The sequence below is a fragment of the Bos indicus genome, chromosome 17 (assembly GCF_029378745.1).
Source record: "Bos indicus isolate NIAB-ARS_2022 breed Sahiwal x Tharparkar chromosome 17, NIAB-ARS_B.indTharparkar_mat_pri_1.0, whole genome shotgun sequence".
In the NCBI taxonomy this organism is placed as follows: domain Eukaryota; kingdom Metazoa; phylum Chordata; class Mammalia; order Artiodactyla; family Bovidae; genus Bos; species Bos indicus.
Window position 1 is genome coordinate 72,130,498 of NC_091776.1, and position 23,461 is coordinate 72,153,958.

A 23,461-nucleotide genomic window follows, 5' to 3' on the forward strand; every position below is an offset into this window, starting at 1 on the left:
CCTTGATGGCTTCCGGGACGTCACTAACGGCTCCTGGGTCCAAGCGCACCAGACGTGTCACCTCGTTGCCGATAGCCTCCGTGTTCTTGAACCTACGGGTGCAGAGGGTGTGGGGGGCAGACGCTGAGGACAGGGCCGGGGAGCCTGGGACTGAGGGACACGGCCTGCGCCTAGCAGCGTCTAAGTACCCTGGCTTCTGGCGGGTTCGGTGTGACCAGCGGTGACCCGGGACAGAGGGCCCTGGGGCAGGACGGGTCTGCCCGTCCCCTTTCAAGGATCGCACCTCCCTTGGCCAGGCCCCAAGCAGCCCGGGGGCCAGAGGGCACCACAGCAGGTGGGAGCACGCGGGTGAGCAGTCAGGCCGTGGTCCTGCCCTGCGTGGACATGGAGCCCGTGAGAGGAAGCACTGAGCAGGCAGCGTGGGCTCAGGGGAAGACAGGCACCCCGAACACAGGCACATGGGGCGGGGGTCTGCAAGGACTCAGCCCCCTCCGCTCCCGCTGGCCAGAGCCACGGGGAGAGCTCACAACACAGACGCTGCTGCCCAAGGCTGCCCCTGGGAGTCACCGCAGCTGTTCCCTTTCCTGGTTGAACAAGACGGGCCTGGGGCTGTGGGGTGCTGGCCTCGGGCGGGTGCTGGAGCGCACCTGGCTGGCAGCTGCACGGCCAGGTGGGGCGAGATGCTCCAGGCGAGGTTCACGTTGTCCTTCCACTGCTTCTCGCTCAGGCTGATGTACTTGGACCTCCAGTTGGCCACGCTGCTCTCCCCCGCCTGGTCCAGCTCCAGCTCCGGGGCGGACAGCGGGTTGTACCAGGTGATGAGGCGCTCGATCTCGGTGGCCTGGGGGACGGACAAGGACAGGGCTGTGCCTCTGCGCCCCCGCCGCCCACTCCTCTCGGGCCTGGCGGGGCCTCACCAGCAGCGGGACAGACAGGGACACGGCTGCGCCCCGGCGCCCCGGCGCCCGCCCCACTCGGGCCCGCAGGGCCTCACCAGCAGTGACAGCAGCAGCGTCCGGCGCTTCATGTAATACTTGTGCAGCTGGGAGCCCCGGTTGGTCTTCTTGGACATGCCTGGGGCGGGGGGCACACAGGGCTCCCTCAGAGGCGCTCCACGACCCCGAGGACCCAAGGGACCCAGGGGAAAAGCCCCACCGACCCGATTTCTTGGAGATGGTGGACATGCCGCTGGACAGCGGGTACGTGTTGATCCAGCCCTGCGTGGCCTGCTGGCGAGAGCCGACCGCGATGTCCAGGTTGCTCCGGGTGTCCTGGTTGTCTGCGGGCAGACACAGCATTCCAGAACAAGGCACCTGGACCTTCCGCATGGACGAGGCAGCCACGGGGGCGCAGACGGGGGAGACAGCTTCAGAGAGCCAGGCACCTGGGAACTCGGGTGGACAGCTGCAGCACACGCTTCCTACAGTGCGCGGTGCTCCCCGAGCCCAAAGCACAGCAGCGCGAGCTCCGCCCGCAGCAGCCATGGGGCACCTGCCCCCAGGTGTGCTCCCACACGGGGGCCCTGCTCTGAGAGGAGTCAGAAGCCACTGGGACACTAGCTGTGACTGCCGTCCCCTGTCCTGTGGCAGGCCGCCTGCGTGGGTCTGCCTCGGAGACCCCGGGGCCGCAGCTGCTGCAGGCAAGGGCCTGACCCCGGGGTCGCTCCCACAATTGTGTTAGAGTCGCTCCCAACAGGACTGCCCCGCCAGGCGACAATGGACCATGCCTTGAGCCTCGTGGCCCACCGGCCTCAGCCCAGGCTGGACTGATGGGTGTGCGGGGCGCCCATGGACAGCCTGGTGCTGGGAAGCTAGGCCAAAGGCGTCCGCTTGGCCCGAGGGTCCTGCCCGCACTCTTGGCCCGGAGCGCAGCAGGGGAGGGGCGAGCAGGCCGGCGTACCTGGGGGAACGAGCTGGCTGGCGGTCAGGTACTTCTTGTCTGAGAACATTGCGGTCCAGAACTTGATCATCACGCTGATGTCCTCACGCAGCCTCTTCTCCCCCTGGGTCGGGAACCTCGGCGGGCAGCTGCAGATGGGTGGGGACCAGGGTGAGAGCAGGCGCAGGGCGGGGGGACCCAGCCCGGGGCGGGGGCGGAGGGCACCTGAAGTAGTCAAAGGCGGTGGAGTAGATCTTCTCGCGGAGCACGTTGCGGATGGTGGCGTTGGGCAGCACGTCCGCGTGCAGCAGGGACAGGCCGAGGGTCAGCAGCCTACAACGGGGGCAGGTCAGTGCTCGGTCTCCCCTGCCCTAGCTCAGGGCCTGCCTGCGGGCCCCCCGGGAGCCCCGGCCCTCACTTGAAGCGGGGCCCGATGGCCGCCACATGCCGGTTCATGCTGCCCGCGGTGCCCCCGATGCTCAGGGACAGGGAGCGCTGCAGGAGGCTGCAGAAGATCTCCACCTGGTCGGAACTGCAGTACTTGGCAATCTCAAACCGCTGTACCAGGAACTGGGCGGGGTGGGGGGGAACACGCTGCCTGTGGGGCCTGCTGGACGGCAGGTGGGGTCTGCGAGGCAGGGGGTGGGGGTCTGGGGGAGAGGGGGGCCAGCACCGCCCCCTCCCGGAGGGGCATCTTCAACCTGGAGCCCCAGGGTGGCCCCCAAGCCCGGGGAAGAGTGGGAGGAGCCTGGGGGGCACATACGTCGATCCAGATGTAGTGAGGGGTCACCTCGGGGGCACACGGTTTGGGCTGACTGGCTTCTGATGCGGCCAAGGGGTCTGCTTCCTTCATCTCCGCAGAAAACAGGCCGAACTTCTGCTCCACGGTCATCTGCCAGGCCCCCGCCATCTCCCGCATGAACTGCAAGAGCCCGGCCGTCAGCACCTCTGTGAGGCACAGTAAGGCGCCTGCTGTGTTTTCTTGTTGGTTTTTAATTATAAAAGGAGTATACGCTCGCTGGAAACTAAGAAAACTGAGGTAGTATGAAGAAAAATGAAACCACCACGGTCCCGTGATGACCCCACCTCGGGCCGCCTTTCACCACACGCCCCTCCAGGACCACAGGTGGACGCCCACATGTGACCGCACCACCTGCTCAGGGCCTCCAGAACCCAGTGCCACCTCCACCCCACGGACCCGCGATGACACCTTCATGCCCCAAACCAGACCTGGGAAGAGCTGTGGGGGCCAAGTGGAGCCTGAGTCCCTACCACCAAGGTGTGGTTTGGAGGGCAGCAACTCTTTCCAAATGCAAAGAGATAGAGAAAAATAATAGAATGGGAAAGACTAGAGATCTCTTCAGGAAAATCAGAGATACCAAGGGAACATTTCATGCAAAGATGGGCAAAATAAAGGACAGAAATGCTATGGACCTAACAGAAGCAGAAGATATTAAGAAGAGGTGGCAATACACAGACGAACTGTACAAAAAAGATCTTCACGACCAAGATAATCACGATGGTGTGATGACTCACCTAGAGCCAGACATCATAGAGTGTGAAGTCATGTGGGCCTTAGGAAGCAGCACTACGAACAAAGCTAGCGGAGGTAAGGAATTCCAGTGGAGCGATTTCAAATCCTGAAAGACGATGCTGTGAAAGTGCTGCACTCAATATGCCAGCAAATTTGGAAAACTCAACAGTGGCCACAGGACTGGAAAAGGTCAGTTTTCGTTCCAATCCTGAAGAAGGGCAATGCCAAAGAATGCTCAAACTACCGCACAATTGCACTCATCTCACACGCTAATAAAGTAATGCTCAAAATTCTCCAAGCCAGGCTTCAACAGCACATGAACTGAGAACTCCCAGATGTTCAAGTTGGATTTAGAAAAGGCAGAGGAACCAGAGATCAAATCGCCAACATCCGCTGGATCATCGAGAAAGCAAGAGAATTCCAGAAAAACATCTGCTTCACTGACTATGCCAAAGCCTTTGTGTGGATCACAACAAACTGGAAAATTCTTAAAGAGATGGGAATACCAGACCATCTTACCTGCCTCCTGAGAAACCCGTATGCAGGTCAAGAAGCAACAGTTAGAACCGGACATGGAACAATGGAGTGGTTCCAAAATTGGTAAAGGAGTATGTCAAGGATGTATACTGGCATAGTTGACTTATATGCAGAGTACATCATATGAAATGCCAGGCTAGATGAAGCACAAGCTGGAATCAAGATTGCTGGGAGAAATATCAATAACCTCAGATACGCAGATGACACCACCCTTATGGCAGAAATTGAAGAACTAAAGAGCCTCCTGATGAAAGTGAAAGAGGAGAGTGAAAAAGCTGGCTTAAAATTCAACATTCAAAAAACTAAGATCATGGCATCTGGTCCCATCACTTCATGGCAAATAGATGGGGAAACCATGGAAACGGTGACAGACATTCTTTTCTTGGGCTCCCAAATCACTGCAGATGGTGACTGCAGCCATGAAATTAAAAGACGCTTACTCCTTGGAAGAAAAGCTATGACCAATCTAGACAGTATATTCCAAAGCAGAGACGTTACTTTGCCAACAAAGGTCACCTAGTCAAAGCGATGGTTCCCAGGGGTCACGTACGGACGCCAGAGTTGGACCATAAAGAAAGCTGAGTGCCGAAGAATCGATGCTTTTGAACTGCGGTGTTGGAGAAGACTCTAGAGAGTCCCTTGGACTGCAAGGAGATCCAACAAGTCCATCCTAAAGGAAATCAGTCCTAAAAATTCATTGGAAGAACTGATGCTGAAGCTGAAGCTCCAATACTTTGGCCACTGGATGCGAAGAGCTGACTCATGGGAAAAGACCCTGATGCTGGGAAAGACCGAGGGCAGGAGGAGAGGGGACGACAGAGGATGAGATGGTGGGATGGCATCACCAACCGGATGGACCTGAGTTCGAGCAAGCTCTGGGAGTTGGTGATGGACAGGGAAGCCTGGTGTGCTGCAGTCCATGGGGTCGCAAAGAGCTGGACGTGACGGAACGAGTGAACTGAACTGACTCCTTTCAGGGCAGGGAGGTGGTCAGATTCTGAAGATGCCTTAGAGGTAAAAGGTCGACCTGACAGCATCTGCTAAGGCTTGCCGTGCAGTGAGGCTTCTTTCTGGGCATTTACAGCCAGGGGGCGGCGGGGCCAGGCTGGGCCCGTGCACTTGAACCAGGGGCCAGAATTCCCTCCCACCTCACTGGCACTAAGGCCCAGATCCCTGTGCTGCACGAGGTCAACAAGGCTGCTCGCGTTTTATCTTCCCATGAACCCAAAAAAGACGGCAGGAAGCCGGCAGGGCTCGCCTCCGAGTTAGGGCTGCAGCTGATCTGTCTGCCCACCTTCATGCCCTCTGTAACAGCACACGCTGCCTGGTAACAGCAAAGTCCAGAAACTGAAAACACAGCAATAAAGGGTGCGGCCCCACTCTGCTGAGGCGTGGCCGGGTCCGGCCCTCAGCTCCCTGTGGAGGCGCGGCAGGCGACAGCCGGCCGGCAGCCCTGAGCCCGCAGCAAGGGCCAGAGGACAGGAACCAGCGTGGAACCGGGGGGCCGTCGAGGGCGGTGGGCAGAGAGCGTGCCAGGAGCAGCTCTCCACAGGTGGTGTTTCCCTGGCACGCCCGGAGCCAGCGTGAAGGCTGCCATAAGTGGCGGATGGTCCTACCAAGGCTGAGACCTCGAGCCAGCCTAGTGACCGGTGCCGGCAGGAGGCAGGCTGGAGTCTCACAGACCCCAAATGAAAAGCAAAGCGCTGGGCAGAAAAACCCTTCCCTAAGCCCTCTCCTAGTTTTGGTGAAAAAATAAGAAAGTGAGGGCGGAAAGTGAGGGCGGGTGTAACCCAGGAAGCGCCACCCTTCTCTGCCAAGCCTCCGCCCTCAGGGCGTGGCCTTCACTGCAGCCACCAGACACCAGGCGGAGCCCCCGCCCCCCAGGCCCCGTGGGCGAGCGGGTCCACAGGCACCACCTTTAGCACAGCTGACCCTGATGCTAGTTAACCAAGCAGGCGAGAATCATCAAGTAATCGTTACAAATATATTCAAAGGTAGAAGAGGTGAACAGAGATTTGTCAGCAAAGAAATACAAAGCGTAAGAAAGAAATAGGAACCCTAGGTCTGAGAATGATAATACCTGAAATAAAACTTAATATTAAAAGTGGATTACCAACAGCACGCGTAAGGCAGGAGAGCGTCCGGGGACACCGCACGGATCCCCCTGAAGTGGGCCAGAGTGCGAGACGGGGAGAGCGGCCCACGGGAATGCCGGTGTCCGCGGGCACGGCCACTGTCTCGAGGTCCGAGACGAGCCCAAGTGAGGAGACGGGGAAAATGGGGTAAAAAATATACTCCATGAAACACTGGCCTGAAATTTTGCAAGTGTGATGAAAAGTCTGAAATCTCTAAATTTAGTAAGTTCAACAAGTCCCAACATAAAATACACAGGAAATCATACACAGGCACGTAAGACTCAAGTTATTAAAAAATCAAAGATCCGAAACAACGCAAGTGTCAATTCAGAACCGCAGATCTGGGAAAACCTGCCACTGTGCAGGATGAAGGTGCGTGTTCCCGCCGCCTGCAGCCCAGAGTGTGGAAGAGAACCACAGACCTGGGCTCCCAGGAGCATGTTAGGAGCAGACGTGGTTTGGACAGACCTGCCAGCTTAGGAAAAGCCCAACACCACACACAGCCCTACAAGGTGCGTGTCACGCACAGCAGCGACACAGATGCAGACGAGTCACGCACAAGCTCTGATGGGACGGCACGCAGCGTGACCACAGAGCCCCCTCCCCATAGAGGTAAGAGCCGCGTGAGGTGGCCAGGTGGGCACAGGGTGCAGGGCCCATGCCATCACCCTGGGCATGCGGTCAGAACCTGCCACGGGCCCTGAAGACAGCCCAGCCCCGGCCAACCTCCCTCTGTGTGGGCAGGGCCAGTGACCCCTCACCTCAGCCGCGAGTGTGCCCCTGCCTGGAACACCCCAGTTGCATCCTTGGAAGTTATCCAGCTAACCCCCTCAGGGGCAAGAACACAGAACCCCCTTCTGACCATGCATCTCAGCTTAATAAAAGCAGGAAAAACTAGGCACGTCCATGTTACCATGGAAATTAATGGGAATCTTGGAAACACAAATCTGTTTTCAGATGTTTCAGATGACCTTCCTCTCCTTGGGCCCCCTCCAGCAGGAAGTCCAGAAACATGGACACAGGGGGCTGCCCTCCTGGGCAGCTGGGACCTGGTTGCTGTGGATGAGCACAAGCACCCTGGTGGCTCAGACGGTTGCATCTGCCTGCAGTGTGGGAGACCCGGGTTAGGTCCCCGGGTCGGAAAAATCTCCTGGAGAAGGAAATGGCAACCCACTCCAGTACTCTTGCCTGGAGAATCCCATGGACAGAGGAGCCTGGCGGGCTACAGTCCAAGAGTTGGACACAACAGGGATGGAAGCCACAGGCAGAGCGAGGGCTCCCCCTGCCGAGCGCTGGGGGAACAACAGTGTCAGGCAGCGCCGGTCCCTGAACCCAAGAACCCTCTAACCTGGGAGACGTTCCTGGGGTCAGACTTTCATAACACCGTCTTGCTGACATGCGAGGCCCCAGGAGGACAAGGGGGCTTGCCCGGGGTCTCCATGCTCCACAGCCAGGGGGCCAAGGCTGGTTCTCCACCCCTTGGGCCCCATGGCCAGCGTCTTACCGGCACTTCCACCCCGTTCTTGCCGGCCAGCAGCCACTCCCAGCAGGCCAGGGCGGTCTCCATGCCGTGCTCGTTGAACATCTGCAGGGGGCCCCAGCACAGGTGGTGGAGGAGCTGCGGGTCACAGTCTGCAACCAGGGGGTGCCGTTCAGAGGCCCCGACAGGCAGGCCCGCGGCCCCCACCCCCACCCACGGCCGGCCACGGCCCCTGGGCCAGCACCTCTGCTGCTGATGAGCATGGCCGTCAGCTTGAACATGGCCTGCGTGTACTGCTGAGCGTCGCCGGCGCCCAGCGCAGCCTTCAGCTCCTGGACCATCATCTTGTTCAGGTCCGATGTGTGGCCTGTGGCGTCCGAGAACCGGATCATCCCGTACACCTGCAGGCAGCGGAGGTGCACGTAGCCCGGCCACCCTGCCCACGGCTCTGTGCCCGCGCCGAGTGCCAGGCTGTCCCCGCAGCCCACCCCTGCCCCCAGAGCTCCTCCTCCAGAAGCACCTGCTGCTCCCAGTGTTCTGGATGGACCCCCAGGGCAGGGGGCTTCTTGAGTCAGATGTTTTTTTCTTTCTCAAGACTTGAGAAGAGCTCCCACCCCTTTCAAAGACTGGACCTTCCGCAGAGATGGACCTCCCGCCACCCCCAGGCGGGGAGGAGGCGGGCGGGCGGGCAGGGGAGGTACCTCGCCCGCATAGCGGTTGCGCAGGTTCAGGGAAGCCATGAAGTTGGAGTAGTCCTTCTTGACACAGGCTGGCCGTTCTGTGAGCTGTGTCGCCTGCAAACACACCTCAGTGGCTGCGCCGTCCAGCATGACCCCATCTACTGCGTGGACCGGATCCCGCAGAGGACTGGCCGCCACTCTCCGTCAGAAGCACAGGCTGTAGCTCCTGAGCCTGGGGTCTGCCGCGAGCTCCCCAGGCAGGGGCCGGCCCCCAACACCCGCACACGTACCCCGAGGCTCGTGCTCTGCTTGTTGTAGCCGGCGTAGTGCAGGACGCTCTCGGTGGCCATGGCCAGCCCCGTGTGCTGCGACAGCCCCGATACCCAGTTCTGGTGCTTGCTCAGGTACTCCTGTCACGGGACCCGGTCACCTTGGAGGCGAGGCACGCCTCTGCGTGGCAGGGGGGCTCCAGCCGAGCCTCCAAGCTGGCACTACCCCGCCGGCGCCACACTCCCCGGTCAGCTGCCCTGAGCCCCTCCGCAGTCCCACTGCACGCCCCAGCCCGGACTGGCACATCTGCCCCAGGTGCCCCCATGTCCTTGGCCCATCACACCAGAGCCGTGTGTGGTTTGAGCACACCATCTGGGTAAAGCTCCCGACAGGTGGAGGGAGCTCACCAAGGCCTCTTCCCGCTGACCTCACGGAAGTACCTGCAGGTGGGACTTGGTGACCGTGGGCGCCCACTTCATGGCCTCCTGAAGGATCATCCCGCAGCGCGCGGCGAAGTCTTTGACGATGCTCTGGCAGAGGGGGTGAGGGCAGGCAGCACTCAGCGCCCCAGGGCTGGACTGTGGCCCCGGGCCCCGCCCGGCCCCGCCCGCCTACCTCTCGGGCCTCGTAGGTGTCCGGGACGGTGATGCGGTAGGGCACGTCGGGAATGTCGTAGTATGGCTGGTCCTTGTGGATGTCCTGGAAGCACAGGGCCCGCCTCACACCACATCCCCATGGGCGCCTCCCTCCCTGCCCCTGCCCATCTGTGACGCGCGCCCCCCGCCCCCCACTTGGGGCGTGAGGCAGGCTCGGCGGGGCGGGCGGGGCACTCACAGCACTCAGCGACAGGGACAGGGTCTGCAGGATGTCCAGCATGGTCTTCAGCACCGTCCCGCTCCAGAGCAAGTGGGGGAACCTGCACCCAGAGCCCCCTGCTCAAGGCCCAGAGCCCCCCGCCCGGAGCTGTGCTCCTGAGACCACCCAACCCCATCGTCCTGGCCGCGATGCTCCCCACGGGGCCCTCTCTGTTTCCATCCACAGCCCCCTGCTCCCACACCGAACAGAGCAAGACAGGACCCTTGAACAACAGGGGCTGGGGCACTGCCTGCATACGCAGGAAGTCCAAGTGTAACTAGCAGCCGTGTGTGTGTGGCACCTTGGGGTACACAGGAGGAGCTGCCGGGAGCCGGGGGCTCACGGAGCAGGCTACAGGTGTGGAGGCCGGCTCAGACACGCCCTCCGGCCCCGCCTGGATGGCAACTGCTCCGGCGACAACGGAGGCCCGTTTGCTGTCTGAAGCCGTCACGGGGCCGTGGGGGTAGGCCCGGGCCGCCCTCAGCACCCTCCCGCGGCAGTCATTCCCACGAGGCTCCCGGCACGGCAGGGACAGCGTGGGGTGCAGGGGGCTCAGAGTGGGCCTGGTCCTCCTGTGGGCCAGGGGGACACCCGGGGCCTGGGGGGGCCACGGCTGGGGGGCGGCACGCGGCTCAGCAGGGAGTGGAGCTCACTTGTCCACCAGCCCAGACAGGTACTTGTCGGCGACCCTGCGGATGCGCTTGTGGACGTGGTTGAAGCTGACCAGCAGGAACTGCGCGTGCCGCTCCAGCTCCTCCTCGTTCTCCTTGGTCTTGGCCTGGGTTTGGAGCACACATGCTGCAGGCCCTGCACGTGCATTCTGGCGGGCACGCAGGCGCCCCCCCGAGGCTTACTTTCTCCGCCATCATGTTCAGGAAGGCGTCGAACACCTTGTCGGCGACGGCGATCACACACTGCATCATCCCTGTGACACAGGGGCGTCAGCGGGGGCCGCCCGCCCCCCCGGCTGCTCCACCAGCCCCTTACAAGCACCCCTGTGACACAGGGGCGTCAGCGGGGCCGCCCGCGCCCCCGGCTGCACCGGGATGCTCCCCCAGCCCCTTACAGGTGCTCCAAGTCAGCACACGGCCCACGCAGCGACGCAGCAGCCTGCCTCTGCTCTCTCACTAACACTGGCAAATAGCGCCTAGGCCGTGCGCCTCTTCTCTCTGCTGCCTCAATTTCAGTATCTCTACGTGGTTTCACCCCTTTCCTTACGTTAGGTTCGCTTCACTAGGGCTTCGGTGACGGGCACGCTTTGACGGCACAGAGAGGTTCGAGTGTGGTCCTGCTGGGACGGTGAGCCTCGGTCTGTGCACAGCACCCGGGGGCCTGCGAGTCCTCATGTCTCACAGACTCATGTCCCGAAAGCTCCCCAGGAAAGGAGGACGCGGCCTTAAACCAGGCGTGGCCCGCAGGTCCTGCTGCTGAGGCCTGTGGGAGCCGCTGGTTCTGCTCAGGAGCAGCAGGCCTGCTGCGGCACGCAGGGTGCCCCAGGAGGAGCAGGTACCCCATGGCGAGCTGTCTGCTTTTGGCTGACCAGACCCTCTAACCGCTGCTCGTGGGACATCTCTGCCCATCAGCTGCGGGGCACCCTTCCTACCTGGTCACTGACACCAGGGGTGGCCCTACACAGCTGCCCGACCTCTCCCTGGACCCCGTGGCTCTTTCCTGGTCTCCCTCTTTCCTGATCACATGAGAGGAACAACTACAGTTGCTAATTTACAAACACTTGGTGGAAGAAATGGGCTTCCCTGGGGGCTCAGTTGGTTAAGAATCTGCCTGCAATGCAGGAGACCTGGGTTTGATCCCTGGGTCGAGAAGATCCTCTAGAGAAGAAAATGGCACCCCACTCCAGTACTCTTGCCTGGAGAATCCCCATGGACAGAGGAGCCTGGCAGGCCGCAGTCCGAGGGGTCATAACTTAGTGACTTGTCACTGAACCGTAACGACTTAGTGACTAAAGCACCAGCAGTGGAAGAAATACAGTTAGACACTGCACACACACACAAACGCACACAGGGACACGTGCACACCACCTCCCCAAGTCCTTCAAGATACACGTCCTACAAATTCTTAGAAAAGTACAACTTTCCAAAACTCGACCAGGAAGAAATAGAAAACCTTAACAGACCCATCACAAGCACGGAAATTGAAACTGTAATTAAAAATCTTCCAGCAAACAAAAGCCCAGGTCCAGACGGCTTCACAGCTGAATTCTACCAAAAATTTAGAGAAGAGTTAACACCTATCCTGCTCAAACTCTTCCAGAAAATTGCAGAGGAAGGTAAACTTCCAAACTCATTCTATGAGGCCACCATCACCCTAATACCAAAACCTGACAAAGATCCCACAAAAAAAGAAAACTACAGGCCAATATCACTGATGAACATAGATGCAAAAATCCTAAACAAAATTCTAGCAATCAGAATCCAACAACACATTAAAAAGATCATACACCATGACCAAGTGGGCTTTATCCCAGGGATGCAAGGATTCTTCAATATCCGCAAATCAATCAATGTAATACACCACATTAACAAATTGAAAAATAAAAACCATATGATTATCTCAATAGATGCAGAGAAAGCCTTTGACAAAATTCAACATCCATTTATGATAAGAACTCTCCAGAAAGCAGGAATAGAAGGAACAACAACAACAAAAAGATACACGTCCTAATGTATTTTCCCTTCTTTTAACCAAAACAACAGAAACGGATCCACGTTTGGGTTCTGCACCCTGGCCTTGGTCCTCTCAGCAGCAGTGTCCAGGAGCAAGACTGCTCCTCAGCCATGAGCTGCCCAGCACAGCCCCGCTCCCAGGGCCCGGGCAGGCGCTACACTCGTGTTTCTGAGGCGGCATGCGGCGCCGCGGAGCTGCCTTCTCCACGTACACAGGGAGCACTCTCCGCTTACACCGCTGAACCCCGGCGCACGTCAGAGGCCCCCGCTGCCACCTACCGGACTTGTCCTTCTGGATGGCCTTGTCCTCGAAGTAGCAGAACATCACCTGGAAGCGGGCGGGGTCGCTGGAGCGCAGGACCCTGCAGGGTGGCCTGGGTGAGCGCGCAGCTCGGGCCCGCAACGCTGCCCAGTGGGCGAGGCCGCGAGCGTGGCTGCCCCCTCCCAGGGCCGCCAGGGCCATGTGCAGGGCTGGCGGCTGCTCTGGTGACAGTTCAGCGGCCTGGCCCCAAGCGCAGGCGGCCGCAGCACTGGAGCCCGGGGGCATCGGGGGCTCAGGAAGGAGGTGCACACGGGAGAGTGGGAGCCCAGGCTGGCACTTCTAAGGACGCTGATGAGCCAGGAGGAGCGGCACAGCCCGAGCCGGGACAGTGCACACAGGGCCAACCCGCGCACCTCATGTACTCCAGCCGGTAGACGGACAGCAGGTAGGTGGACATGGCGAAGTCCAGCTTGCCGATGAGGGCGGACACCTCGGGGGCCGGGTCCAGAAGGTTGACGATGGTGCTGCGCAGCTCACTCAGCTCGGCCTGTAGGCGGCGGGGCTGCATGAGTGCAGGCGGCCCCACCCCCGAAACCGGCCCCATAGCCACGGACACGCAGGACCAGCCCTCTCATCCCCAGGAGCTTCCCCAAACCCCGCCTGGAGCGCCGTGCTTGGCAAGGAGGCATCCTTACAGGCGTAACCGTGTCGTTCTTCATGGCCGAGTTGTACTGGAGGACGGACCGCAGAGGCTCTTTGCTGGGAAAGGTGAGCAGCGGGGACTTGGTGGCGATCTCACAGACCCCCTCGTACCACTCCTCGGGCCAGAGTCCTGCGAGGCAGGGAGGGCTGAGGTGCCACCTGGCTCGGGAGGCGCCCCACTGGGGCCCTGCTGAGAGCAGTCTAGCCATGGGCCCCGTGCCTGTCCCCAGGGTGGGGACAGAAGCAAGTCCGTTTCCTAAGCGGGGCAGGGTCCCGAAGGCACGTGGTGTTCCCAGAACCCTAAACCACGTCCTCACGGTGGAGGCAGCAGCCACACTGGCCGTCCTGCACGTGCGCACACGCCCTGTCAGGACCCTGGGCCTCGCTCTGCACTGCCCCCGGGGGGGCCCCTACCTGAGCCCTCCACGGCGAACCCCATCAGCACCGAGTACAGCCAGAAGTCCCGGAAGAGCTTCTGCAGCCTCGGCTTCGGCTCCTTGATGGGCGGCAGCCGCCGGGTGAGCTGGTGGAGCAGAGGCAGAGAAGGGGGCTGTCTGCACACGGAACTGAGCCCTACGGACGCGAGCCCATGACCCGCCCTCCAGGCCTCCTCTCAGAGGAGCAGTCACCTGGCCTGGGAGGGAAGGCCGGACTAGCGGCCCCCAGCAGGCTCCCTGAAAACCCTCCCACGCCCTCGAGTGCAGGTGGGCTTCGCGCTGGGAGGGACCAGCTCTGCTTCACTACCAGGAAGCAGGCGGCAGCTGCCCCAGGACCTCGGCCAGGTGTTTACAGGTGGGCAGGAGAAGGCAATGGCACCCCACTCCAGTACTCTTGCCCGGAAAATCCCATGGAGAAGCCTGGTGGGCTGCAGTCCATGGGGTCGCTAAGAGTCGGACGCGACTGAGCAACTTCAGTTTCGCTTTTCACTTTCATGCATTGGAGAAGAAAATGGCAACCCACTCCAGTATTCTTGCCTGGAGGATCCCTGGGACGGGGGAGCCTGGTGGGCTGCTGTCTATGGGGTGGCACAGAGTCGGACACGACTGAAGCGACTTAGCAGCAGCAGCAGCATGCAGCCACCAGGCTGCAGGAGCACCAGGCCCGAGGCGGGGGAGCGGGGGGTGGGGGGCAGGGAGGCGCGGGGACCACGGGCAGAGCCCAGCGTGTGAAGCAGGTAACAAGTGAGCTGCTTGAGACTGGACTCCCTGCACCCCCAACCTGACAGTGTCCGCCTGCACGCGTGCGTACATGCGTGTGCGTGCATGTGTGGGTGCATGTCTGTGTACGTGTGTGTGTGTGCATGCGTGTGCGTACAGGCATGTCTGTGTGTAGTGCATGTCTGTGTACGTGCATGTGTGTGTCTGCATGCGTGTGTGCACGTGTGCGTGTGCATGTGCGTGCTTGCGTGTGCATGTGCATGTGCGCATGCATGCATGTGCGTGTGTGCATGTCTGTGTGCACGTGCGCGTCTGTGTACATGCATGTGTGTGCGTCTGCGTGCGTGCGTGCATGTGTGCATGCATGTGTGTGTGTGTGCGTGGGTGTGTGGGGGGCTCAGGTATGGAGAATGGTGACAAGTGCCCACAGCTCCTGGCGGACGCGTGGATCCTCCAGAGCCTCTGGCAGAGGTCCAGCCCTCACACAGTGCTAACCACCACTGTAAGCGGGGCTCCTCAGTCCAAATGTGTACTACGATCTCTAAGCACCAAGTACGTGCCAGGTGGTGGCCAGGAACAGGGTGATGCCCACTGCTGTGGGGGGATGGCAAGATGGGCCCCTTCACCCACTGTGGGTAGGATGATAATCAATACGACACTTCTTGGAAAGTGAGTTCAAAACACGCATCATAAATGAGATACCCCGGGGCTTCCTAGCAGTCCATGGCTACTACTGGACTCGCACTGCCAGGGCCAGAGTTCAACCCCTGTTCGGGGACAGAGATCCTGCATGCTGTGCAGCACAGCCCAAACAAACGGAACCCCACAAACTAGACACAGAGGCGACCAGGCCCCGGAGCCTCGGCGTGGCCCTGCTTCCCCGTGACACGGGAGTGGGGCTGGGTGTCCTGCAGGGACCAGGCACGGCACGCAGGCCTGGGCCAGGGTCTCCTCGTGGCGCCCCCGGCCGAGAACTGAGGTCGGCATGCATGGAGAGAGGTGGAGGGCTACCCACGGCTGTCATGTCCAGGGTAGCATCCGAGCCACCCCCATGACACAACTCAGCCCTGGCCGCAGAGTCCTGACGGCTCGTCCACATGGAGATAGACGGGCCTCCAAATGTGGAGTCGCAGCTGCTGGGCGGTGACCAGGCACACAGCGGGGCTTTGTGCTGACGAGGCTGGGGGGCGGTGTTCCATCTGCGACCTGTGTACTTTGGAAGACCTCGACTGCAGCCCAGCACCAAAGGTCACAGAAGAGCGCGGCCGACCTTGGCCGATTCCACCCCTGCAGAGCCACTTCGCACCAGCGGCACAGAGGTGAGTAGGTCTCCAACCCTTCTGCGGGGTGAGAGGGGGGTGACAGGCTTCTTTCTCTTTCTGGCGACACCTTCCAACAGTCCCTACCACTCTTTTCAGAAGGGGAAGGCCTTCTGTCCATTTTACCCGCCCGTTAGGAGGGTCTGAGCGAGCTTAAGGACCTGAACTGGGCACGGGGCTGGGGGTGGGCATCCTGGTTCCGGGGCGTCGCAACTGCTTCAGAAAAACGTGTCTGTGTGTGTGTCACATGTGTGCACACATGTGCAGACAGACCTGGTGAGCCTGGGGACAGGGGCCCTGGGGTGGCGAACCTGGGGACAGGGACCAGGGAGTGGCGAGCCTGGGGACAGGGCCTGGGGGTGTTCTGTGCTGAGTGAAGTCCCGTCCACTTTAAGAGCGTCCTCGGCTCCGTCAGCCGCGCTCGTCCTGGGCTGGGAGACAGCAGCCAGGAGGGGCAAGGATCACCAAGTCCGGGCCCTGCTCCGTGTAACCAGCTGAGGCGGTGCCACAGAACATGCCCAGAAAAGCAGGCTTTTGCGTGATTTACCTTGAGAAAGCACTGCTTCTCTTCAAACATAGTACCCTGGATTTAAATACAACCGAGCGATAATTCTGAGGCATCTTAACTCCTGCAATGCTGAATGCCAAGACTACAGGGAAATGTACCTTCCAGGTCCCTAGCTTTAATCCACAGAAAGTGAGGTCTCAGAAGATACACCCTGCTCCCTCTGACGAGAGCGTAATGAACGTGACAGGCTTGTCAGCGTGGAACACACAACAGGACACGAGACGCTCCCACGTGTGCTGCCTGAACACGGGCAGACATGGACGTCTTTGCCTCTGCCTCCCTGTCGGCTCTCACTTCCTCCTCCTGAACCCTTGATTACTCAAGCTGGGGCTGTCTAAGCCTTTTTTTTTTTAACTTGAGAAGAATACTTTCAAGCACAGCCTCAACAGGAGACCTTCGGCAAACAGCTTCCTTTCTCCCCCCCTCCCTTTTTAAGTGTCCTGCCATCAGTATCCACATTCAGTTCTGCCCAGAACCCTGGCCCGATCCTGCTGGCACCGCGCACCTTAGACCTGTGTCCTGAGCGCAGGCGATGTAGGGGCAGCGTCTGCGACAGGCTGGCGGGAGGGGAGGGGCCGGGAAAGACAACAGAGGGGTCAAAGTCAGGAGCCATGCGCCTGTCCCTCTCCAAACCGTGGTGCTCCAGGCGTGCGGCTGACCGCACTCAAGGGGCTGAGGGCTGAGCCCTAGACACTGCGGAGGCGCCATGACCCTGGGTCCGGTAGAGCCTCCAGGGCAGGCGGGACCCGCATGCTGACACCCAGGGCAAAGCTCCTGGCCTGGCCCCACGCACGGGCAGAGGCTCGGGCAGGACTCACTGAGCTCCAGGGGGCATCGTGCACTGAGCCCATCCTGAGGCCCAATCAGCCCAGCTTCACCTCACGGGAGCCCGCAGCGCTCTCCCTGCCTGGGTGGGAAACAGGTCCTGGTCCCCAGAGGCCCAGCAGGAGACGGCCGCACACACGCACACTGAACAAGACGCGGCCCCTGGGGAACTGAAGGGACGCTGGGTACAAGAAGGCAGATGTGCAGGGGAGGGGCGGCAGGCAGACGCCCCCTGGGGCGCCCCGCTCACGAGGAGGAAGCCCCTCAGGCCTCTGGCGGTAGCTTCTAACAGCACTCCCCGACACCCTAACCCAGAGCGCTAACCCAAGAGTGCTCTTGGTGGAGATGGGGTTCTCCCTCCCACAGCAGTGGGCAGTGACTGGCAGATGGGAGAACGCGCACACCTCACCCCCCGTGCTGTGAGCAGCCCGGGTGACCCCTACACTGCAGACACGGCTCAGGTCATGCAGATTAGACCCCCACGGACTCCCAGGACAGGAGGTGGCCCCCCAGGCCCCTGCCAGCAGCGTCCTCGCGAGCCCTCCTCACTGCACGTGGGCCCGACCGACTGGGGGACACTGCTGTGCCTCCAGGGCCCCGGGTGTCACTCGGAAAACTGACCCAAAATTCAGTGCCCGAGTGAAAAGGAAACTCCCTGGGTCTCCAGGCCCCACGGTTTTGCCCACTTTCCACCAGGGGTTCTGAGTGGCGCTCACAAGACCCCACAGGACGTCAGGCGTGTCTGTCTGTCACCAGATCCTAAAGCATCTGGGGACGGGCGCCCGGGGCCCCACTGGTGTGTGTGGGGGGTCCCCAGGCCGTCCTCACATGTCTGCTCTCCTCCCGCTCCAGCTCCTCCGGGATGTGGTGCCCACTGCGCCCGCTCCTGCTGGCCCTCCTTCTGGCATCTGCGTGCAGGACCCTCGGCCCGTGGGGGCAGCGTGATGATGGCGGGGGCGAGCCTGAGTCCATGGAGCCCCGGTGGGGGCGGCTGAAGGGCAGCAACGCGAGTGGGCCCCTGCCGCCCGCCGCCTTCCACGAGGAGAACACCGTCACCGGCGAGTGGGCCGCGGACGGGGAGGAGGAGGAGGACTACCTGGACCTGGAGAAGATCTTCGGGGAGGACGACAACTACAGCGACGTCGTGGACGCGGCACCCCCCACGCGCCCCGGGGCGGGCGCCGGCAGCGTGCTCCCGCTCTTTCCCGGCAAGAGCCGCGTGCAGCGGCTCAACCTCCTCAACGCGCAGTTCGCCTTCGACCTGTACCGGGCGCTAGCGGCGCGGGTCGGCGCGGCCGACAACGTCTTCCTGGCACCCGTGGGCGTGTCGGCGGCCATGGCCATGCTCTCCCTGGGCCTGGCGGGCGACACCCACCAGGAGGTGCACACGGCCCTGCGCTTTGCCGAGTTCGTCAACGCCAGCGCCGCCTATGAGCTGGGCACCGTCCACAACCTGTTCCGGAAGCTGATCCACCGCCTCTTCCGCAGGAACTTCGGGTACACGCTGCGCTCCGTCAGCGACCTCTATGTGCAGAAGCAGCTCCCGGTCCTGGACGACTTCAAGACCCAGGTCCGGGAGTACTACTTCGCCGAGGTCCGGGCGGCCGACTTCTCCGATCCCGCCTTCCTCGCCCACACGAACCGGCACGTGGCCCGGCTCACCAAGGGCCTCATACGAGACGCACTGCAGGACGTGGACCCTGCGACGCAGATGCTGCTCCTCAACTGCCTCTACTTCAAAGGTAGGAGGCGGCACGGCCCCGGGGCAGACACGCGGGCAGGGCGGCGGGGCCTGCAGCCTCCACCCTCACTCCCCCTGCAGAGCCAGGCTTAGAGTGGCTCGCAGGGCCGGGGAAGGTCCCAGCGAGGAAGCCTATGCTTTACGCCTCGCTGCAGCCGTGACGGGCCACTGCTGTCAGCGTCTCCATCTCATGGATGCGGAACTGCACTGCTGCTCTAAGGAGCAGCGTTGCTCAGCGTCCCCTCCAGCCCATGTTACACCTGAGTTCGCGCCTTTCTCTGCAGCAGGCCCACCTGGACCTCAGCTTTTTTATTCTCTTTCGGGATGGACCAAAGGCTGGAGACAGGCTGGGCTTAAGGAGCTCACGTTCATACCCCCCTCCTTCCCAGACAGCTGGGGCGGGGAAATCAAGCCTGTATCTAGAGCTACTGCTCTGAGCCAGCAGCGATTTACCCCCAAACCCCACACCCGTGCACACAGGCTCCTGGGACCCCAGAGATAAGGCCGCGTGGGTCTGTAAAGCCTAGGCCCTGCTTGCAATGCCCTGTGGGCACCCCAGCCAGGAGACCTCAGCACCCCCCACCACCCAGGGAGCCGGCAGGCAGCCAGGAGCAGCAGGGTTGCGGTGCAGCCGTGCGCGCCTGCGGCCAGGTCAGCCTCTGAGCAGCGGTTCTCAGGTGTGGTCCCCGCACCAGCAGCGTCGGTGCCACCCGGGTCCGGCCCAAACCAGACGTGCGGGTCAGACCACGGGGTGGGCCTCGCAGCCTGTCTGAGCGATGACGCTGTCACAGAGGCCCTGCTCCGCTGACCTCACAGGGTCCTGGGTGAACAAATTCCCGGTGGAAATGACGCACAACCACAACTTCCGGCTGAACGAGCGGGAGGTGGTCAAGGTCCCCATGATGCAGACCAAGGGCGCGTTCCTGGCGGCCAGCGACCAGGAGCTGGACTGCGACGTGCTGCGGCTGGAGTACGTGGGGGGCATCAGCATGCTGGTGGTGGTCCCACACAAGCTGTCCGGGATGAAGACCCTGGAGAGCCAGCTGACACCCCAGGCGGTGGAGCGGTGGCAGAGGAGCATGACAAACAGGTGCCACGGGGGCGGGGGCGCCGGGCCACGGGCGCCTTAGGGGAAGGGGTGCGGTCCCCCAGGCTGCTGTGAACTCAGCCCAGAGCTCTTGCTCGGCCAGAGGCGATCAGAGCGCAGCGGCGAGAAAAGGCGCGGGACAGGAGCGGCGCGGCTCTGCCACACGCCCGCCCCACCCCCAGGGTCCCTGTCAGGACAGGCTCTGTGGCTGGTCAGGGCGGGAGGGACGCATCCGTCACCTCTCCGTCTTCCTGGGCCCGTGTGAAGACGTGACCCTGGTCCGGGCCTCCCTGCAGGACCAGAGCACACAGACGGAACCGGAACTGGGGGAAAGGCAGGCCTGACCAGGAGCCAGGCCGCGTCATGCCCCTTATGTTTGCTTTAAGGACCGTCCCTACTGGGCTTCCTTCCTAGTCTGACTGCCCGCCATCTCTGCCCTGAGCTGGTGATTGGGCCGGACCACTCTGCTGTCCCCTGCTCGGTCCATCTGGCACCAACCGCCAGTCAGCATCCCCGTAGCCCCTCAAACCTTCTGTGGGCCCCACCTGCACGACGCAGGCCGGCCGCCTGGCCCGCCCACGGCCCTGCTCCTGCCCCAGCCAGAGGAGCCTGTCGCTGCCTCCAGCAGGCCCCGTTCAGGCCCCAGGTCTTGTCCCCACTCCTCCGGGATGGCCCGGCAGAGGACACGGTCTTGTCCCTCGGACGCTAACAGACTGCTGTGCGCTGTGGCGTCGCACGCGGGGTCCCAGCCCCAAGGGGGCAGCGGGTGCATGCCGCGCGCGTGCCGTGGAGCACGGAGGGCGGCAGGCCAGGTGGAAAGGCAGGTGCTGACCCTCGAGCGCGCTGAGCTGCACCTCAGCCCCTTACACGTTGAAGTGACAGGCGCCCACTGGCACACGTCGTCAGGTGCCTCTGGGCCCCGAGCCAGGAAGAGCTCTGCCATCAGGACAGGGATTCACAGGGCCGAGGGCTCCGGCGCACGGCAGCAAGCGCTTCTGAGGAATGGGGTTAGACGGGTGGTCTCCCCATCCTCGCCGGGCAGGGCTGGACGTGCAGCGCACAGGCCGCAGGCTTGCGTGGCTGTGATGTCTCAGGGAATGGGGCTCCTCTGAGACGCGCTGTGGGTAAAAACGCACTCTCTTCCCGACCAGGACGCGGGAAGTGCTCCTGCCCAAGTTCAAGCTGGAAAAGGACTACGACCTGGTGGGCGCCCTGCGGGCCCTGGGGGTCACGGCGCTCTTCGACAAGCACAGCAACACCACGGGGATCACGGGCCAGAGGATCGTCATTGACCTGGTAACACCCGCCCTCGCCCGTCCCGTCTGGGGAGGGCCCCCCGAGCCCCTGCCCCGCCTGTGGACCCTGGGCCTGCCCCGCGGGCGCCCCGGGGACTCCCACGTGGCCGCGGTGCGCACCACAGAGGTGACGCCGTTCACCCCCTTACACAACACGACCCCAGCTTAGCGGACGGGTGGGCACTGAGTCCCGAGAGCTGTCCCGACCCACTGAGCCTGGGCCTCCGTCGCCACCCCGCCCCTTCCTGGGAGGACACACAGCTCTGCGCCCCGCCCCGAGTGTGACCGCTGCCCCTGATGCGCCCTTGTGCCCGACGCAGTTCAAACACCAGGGCACCATCACGGTGAACGAGGAGGGCACACAGGCCGCAGCCGTGACCGCCGTGGGGTTCATGCCGCTGTCCACCCAGGTCCGCTTTAGCGTCGACCGGCCCTTCCTGTTCCTCATCTACGAGCACCGCACCAGCTGCCTGCTCTTCCTGGGCCGGGTCGCCAACCCCACCAGGCCTTAGTGGCGGGGCTGGGCGTCTCAAGTGCTTCGGGGCATCCGCAATTCCGTTTCCCTTCTGACAACCACCAAGAGCTGCTGGCGCCGGGACCACGTGGCCCGGCCCCCTTTCAGGAGACGTGGGCGAGGAGGCAACGCGTGCGCCACCAGACCGGCAGGACGGCTGTCGCTGAAGGCGCTGGCGCAGACACCCGGCCCCTCCTCACAGTCACCCCAGGCCAGCAGCGCCCCTCTGCCACCCAAGCTGCCCCCACTGTGGAGCACGAGGGAGCCCAAGGTGCCGACAGCCAGCCCCTCCTTGAGCAAGGCACGGCCGCTCAGAGCACAGCGTGGGGTTAATAAACGTGCCGCTTTTACCGGGCGTAGTCTCCTTTCATAAGACGAGTAACTGAGAGAAGCCGAGCTCACACTGCCCGATGCCCCAGAGCGCTGGAGGCTGAGAGCGACCTGAGGGCCCCGCAGGGACCCAGGGCAGGGCACGCCCTTGGGGCGGAAACGGCAGTGCAGATAGGACCGGGGGCCGCATGCCCAGTGTGGCCTTAGACCCACTCCCACACCGGCGCTCTGAGGTGAGCTCTGTGCTTCAGGCTCCCCGTCTGTGAAATGGGGGTGGCAGCCCCGCCTCGCAGGACTGCGGTGAGAATAAAGTGGGTCACGGCTTGAAGGCGTTCAGGTCAGTCCTGGGCCAACCACCCAGCCTGGGGGTCCTAACGGGGGCCTCGCTGGGCCCCCGCCCCCCTCTGAGGTGAAGTACAGACTCTCCTGTGGACAGATGCCACTCCCACGAGAACAGGCACAGTTTTCAAAGGCGCCCACGAGCTGAGGGTGTTAGTCCACAACCTCGTGTTACGACACCGGGAGAGTAAGTAACCTGCCCAAGGCCCCGGAGCTGCAAGGGGCCGCCAGCCGAGCAGCCTGGGAGCACGTTTTCCATGGCCTGTCACGTGGCTGCGCTCCAGCTGCAGGTTCCAGCTATGGAACCTGGGACATTCTGAGGAGCGTTCACAGAGTCGCAGGACACAGCCCACGACCCTCAGGCAGGAAGGAGCCTCGGAGGCCGGGGAACCGGGTCCCTGACCCCAGGCTCCAAGGTCACCCAGGAGGGAACGGCTGCCTTAGGGAAGGAACCCCCGCTTCCCGCACAGACCCACTGGCTCGTGCCCTCGACAGAGTAACTCAGGACAGTGTGCCACAGAAAGAGTATAGAATGTCAGAGCAAACAAACATCGAAGGAAGTCAGTGTCTCCCTGCACGTCCGGGTTGACCCGGGAGCAGAGGCCGGAACCACGCTCTCCAGGCTCTGTGTTAAGCAACAGAACCAATATTTGTCCCCCCACCCCCAGCATAACCATTAACTTGCTGACTCCACAGAGCCCAGTCCGTTCATGTGACGGTCACAGCAGCGACGCAGATGGCTTCAGGTGAGCGAGCACTGGCCTGTCACTGCTAACAAGTCTGCCCGCCCTGACCACCAGCCCCCGGACGGTCACCCCGCCTTTTGGAGCAGCTCTGCTGACAGAGTGTGCATTAGGGGGCTGGGACAACCACTAGGACCCCACATGTGGGGCCAGGACTCCAACCCCTGCCCTGGTGACCCTAAAACCTGTGTACTAAATCACAGCTGCACACGTGTGCTGAGTCACTTCAGTCCTGTCCAACTCTCTGCGACCCCATGGACTGCAGCCCGCCAGGCTCCTCTGTCCATGGGATTCTCCAGGCAAGAAGACCGGAGTGGGTTGCCATGCCCTCCTCCAGGGGATTCTCCTGACCTGGGGATCGAACCTGGGCCAGAGGCAGCATGCTCCCTCTACACAGCCCGTGACGCCTCACCAACAGAGCTGAGAACTACATATACGCTAGTTGGCTGTGGGCTCCTGTCCACCTCAGCCAGCAAACACCGCAGCCCCAGCAGCCCCCAGACTCAGATGACGAATGCCCCCAGAG

General features: G+C 62.1%; 2 protein-coding genes across 2 annotated transcripts in view; one reads left to right on the forward strand and one right to left on the reverse strand.

Annotated features, from left to right (window-relative positions):
* PI4KA (phosphatidylinositol 4-kinase alpha) overlaps nucleotides 1-23,461 on the reverse strand; it is a 59,715-nt gene that overhangs the window by 8,075 nt on the left and 28,179 nt on the right. The window contains exons 20-40 of the mRNA XM_070769981.1: nucleotides 13,432-13,540; nucleotides 13,011-13,147; nucleotides 12,729-12,862; nucleotides 12,333-12,415; nucleotides 10,224-10,294; nucleotides 10,023-10,147; nucleotides 9,349-9,430; nucleotides 9,130-9,213; nucleotides 8,955-9,044; nucleotides 8,535-8,654; nucleotides 8,266-8,358; nucleotides 7,809-7,965; nucleotides 7,589-7,716; nucleotides 2,642-2,800; nucleotides 2,297-2,448; nucleotides 2,104-2,211; nucleotides 1,900-2,027; nucleotides 1,160-1,279; nucleotides 995-1,074; nucleotides 648-841; nucleotides 2-92 (exon numbers count right to left, since the gene is read on the reverse strand). Of these exons, the coding sequence (XP_070626082.1) occupies nucleotides 2-92; nucleotides 648-841; nucleotides 995-1,074; nucleotides 1,160-1,279; nucleotides 1,900-2,027; nucleotides 2,104-2,211; nucleotides 2,297-2,448; nucleotides 2,642-2,800; nucleotides 7,589-7,716; nucleotides 7,809-7,965; nucleotides 8,266-8,358; nucleotides 8,535-8,654; nucleotides 8,955-9,044; nucleotides 9,130-9,213; nucleotides 9,349-9,430; nucleotides 10,023-10,147; nucleotides 10,224-10,294; nucleotides 12,333-12,415; nucleotides 12,729-12,862; nucleotides 13,011-13,147; nucleotides 13,432-13,540 (2,445 nt within the window). The remainder of the gene's footprint in view (nucleotide 1; nucleotides 93-647; nucleotides 842-994; nucleotides 1,075-1,159; nucleotides 1,280-1,899; nucleotides 2,028-2,103; nucleotides 2,212-2,296; nucleotides 2,449-2,641; nucleotides 2,801-7,588; nucleotides 7,717-7,808; nucleotides 7,966-8,265; nucleotides 8,359-8,534; nucleotides 8,655-8,954; nucleotides 9,045-9,129; nucleotides 9,214-9,348; nucleotides 9,431-10,022; nucleotides 10,148-10,223; nucleotides 10,295-12,332; nucleotides 12,416-12,728; nucleotides 12,863-13,010; nucleotides 13,148-13,431; nucleotides 13,541-23,461) is intronic.
* Nucleotides 15,279-21,873, forward strand: SERPIND1 (serpin family D member 1). Its single transcript, XM_019977513.2, has 5 exons — nucleotides 15,279-15,493; nucleotides 17,739-18,628; nucleotides 19,444-19,717; nucleotides 20,866-21,010; nucleotides 21,330-21,873. The coding sequence occupies exons 1-5, from the start codon at nucleotides 15,294-15,296 to the stop codon at nucleotides 21,519-21,521; spliced, it is 1,701 nt and encodes a 566-aa protein (XP_019833072.2). The 5' UTR covers nucleotides 15,279-15,293; the 3' UTR covers nucleotides 21,522-21,873.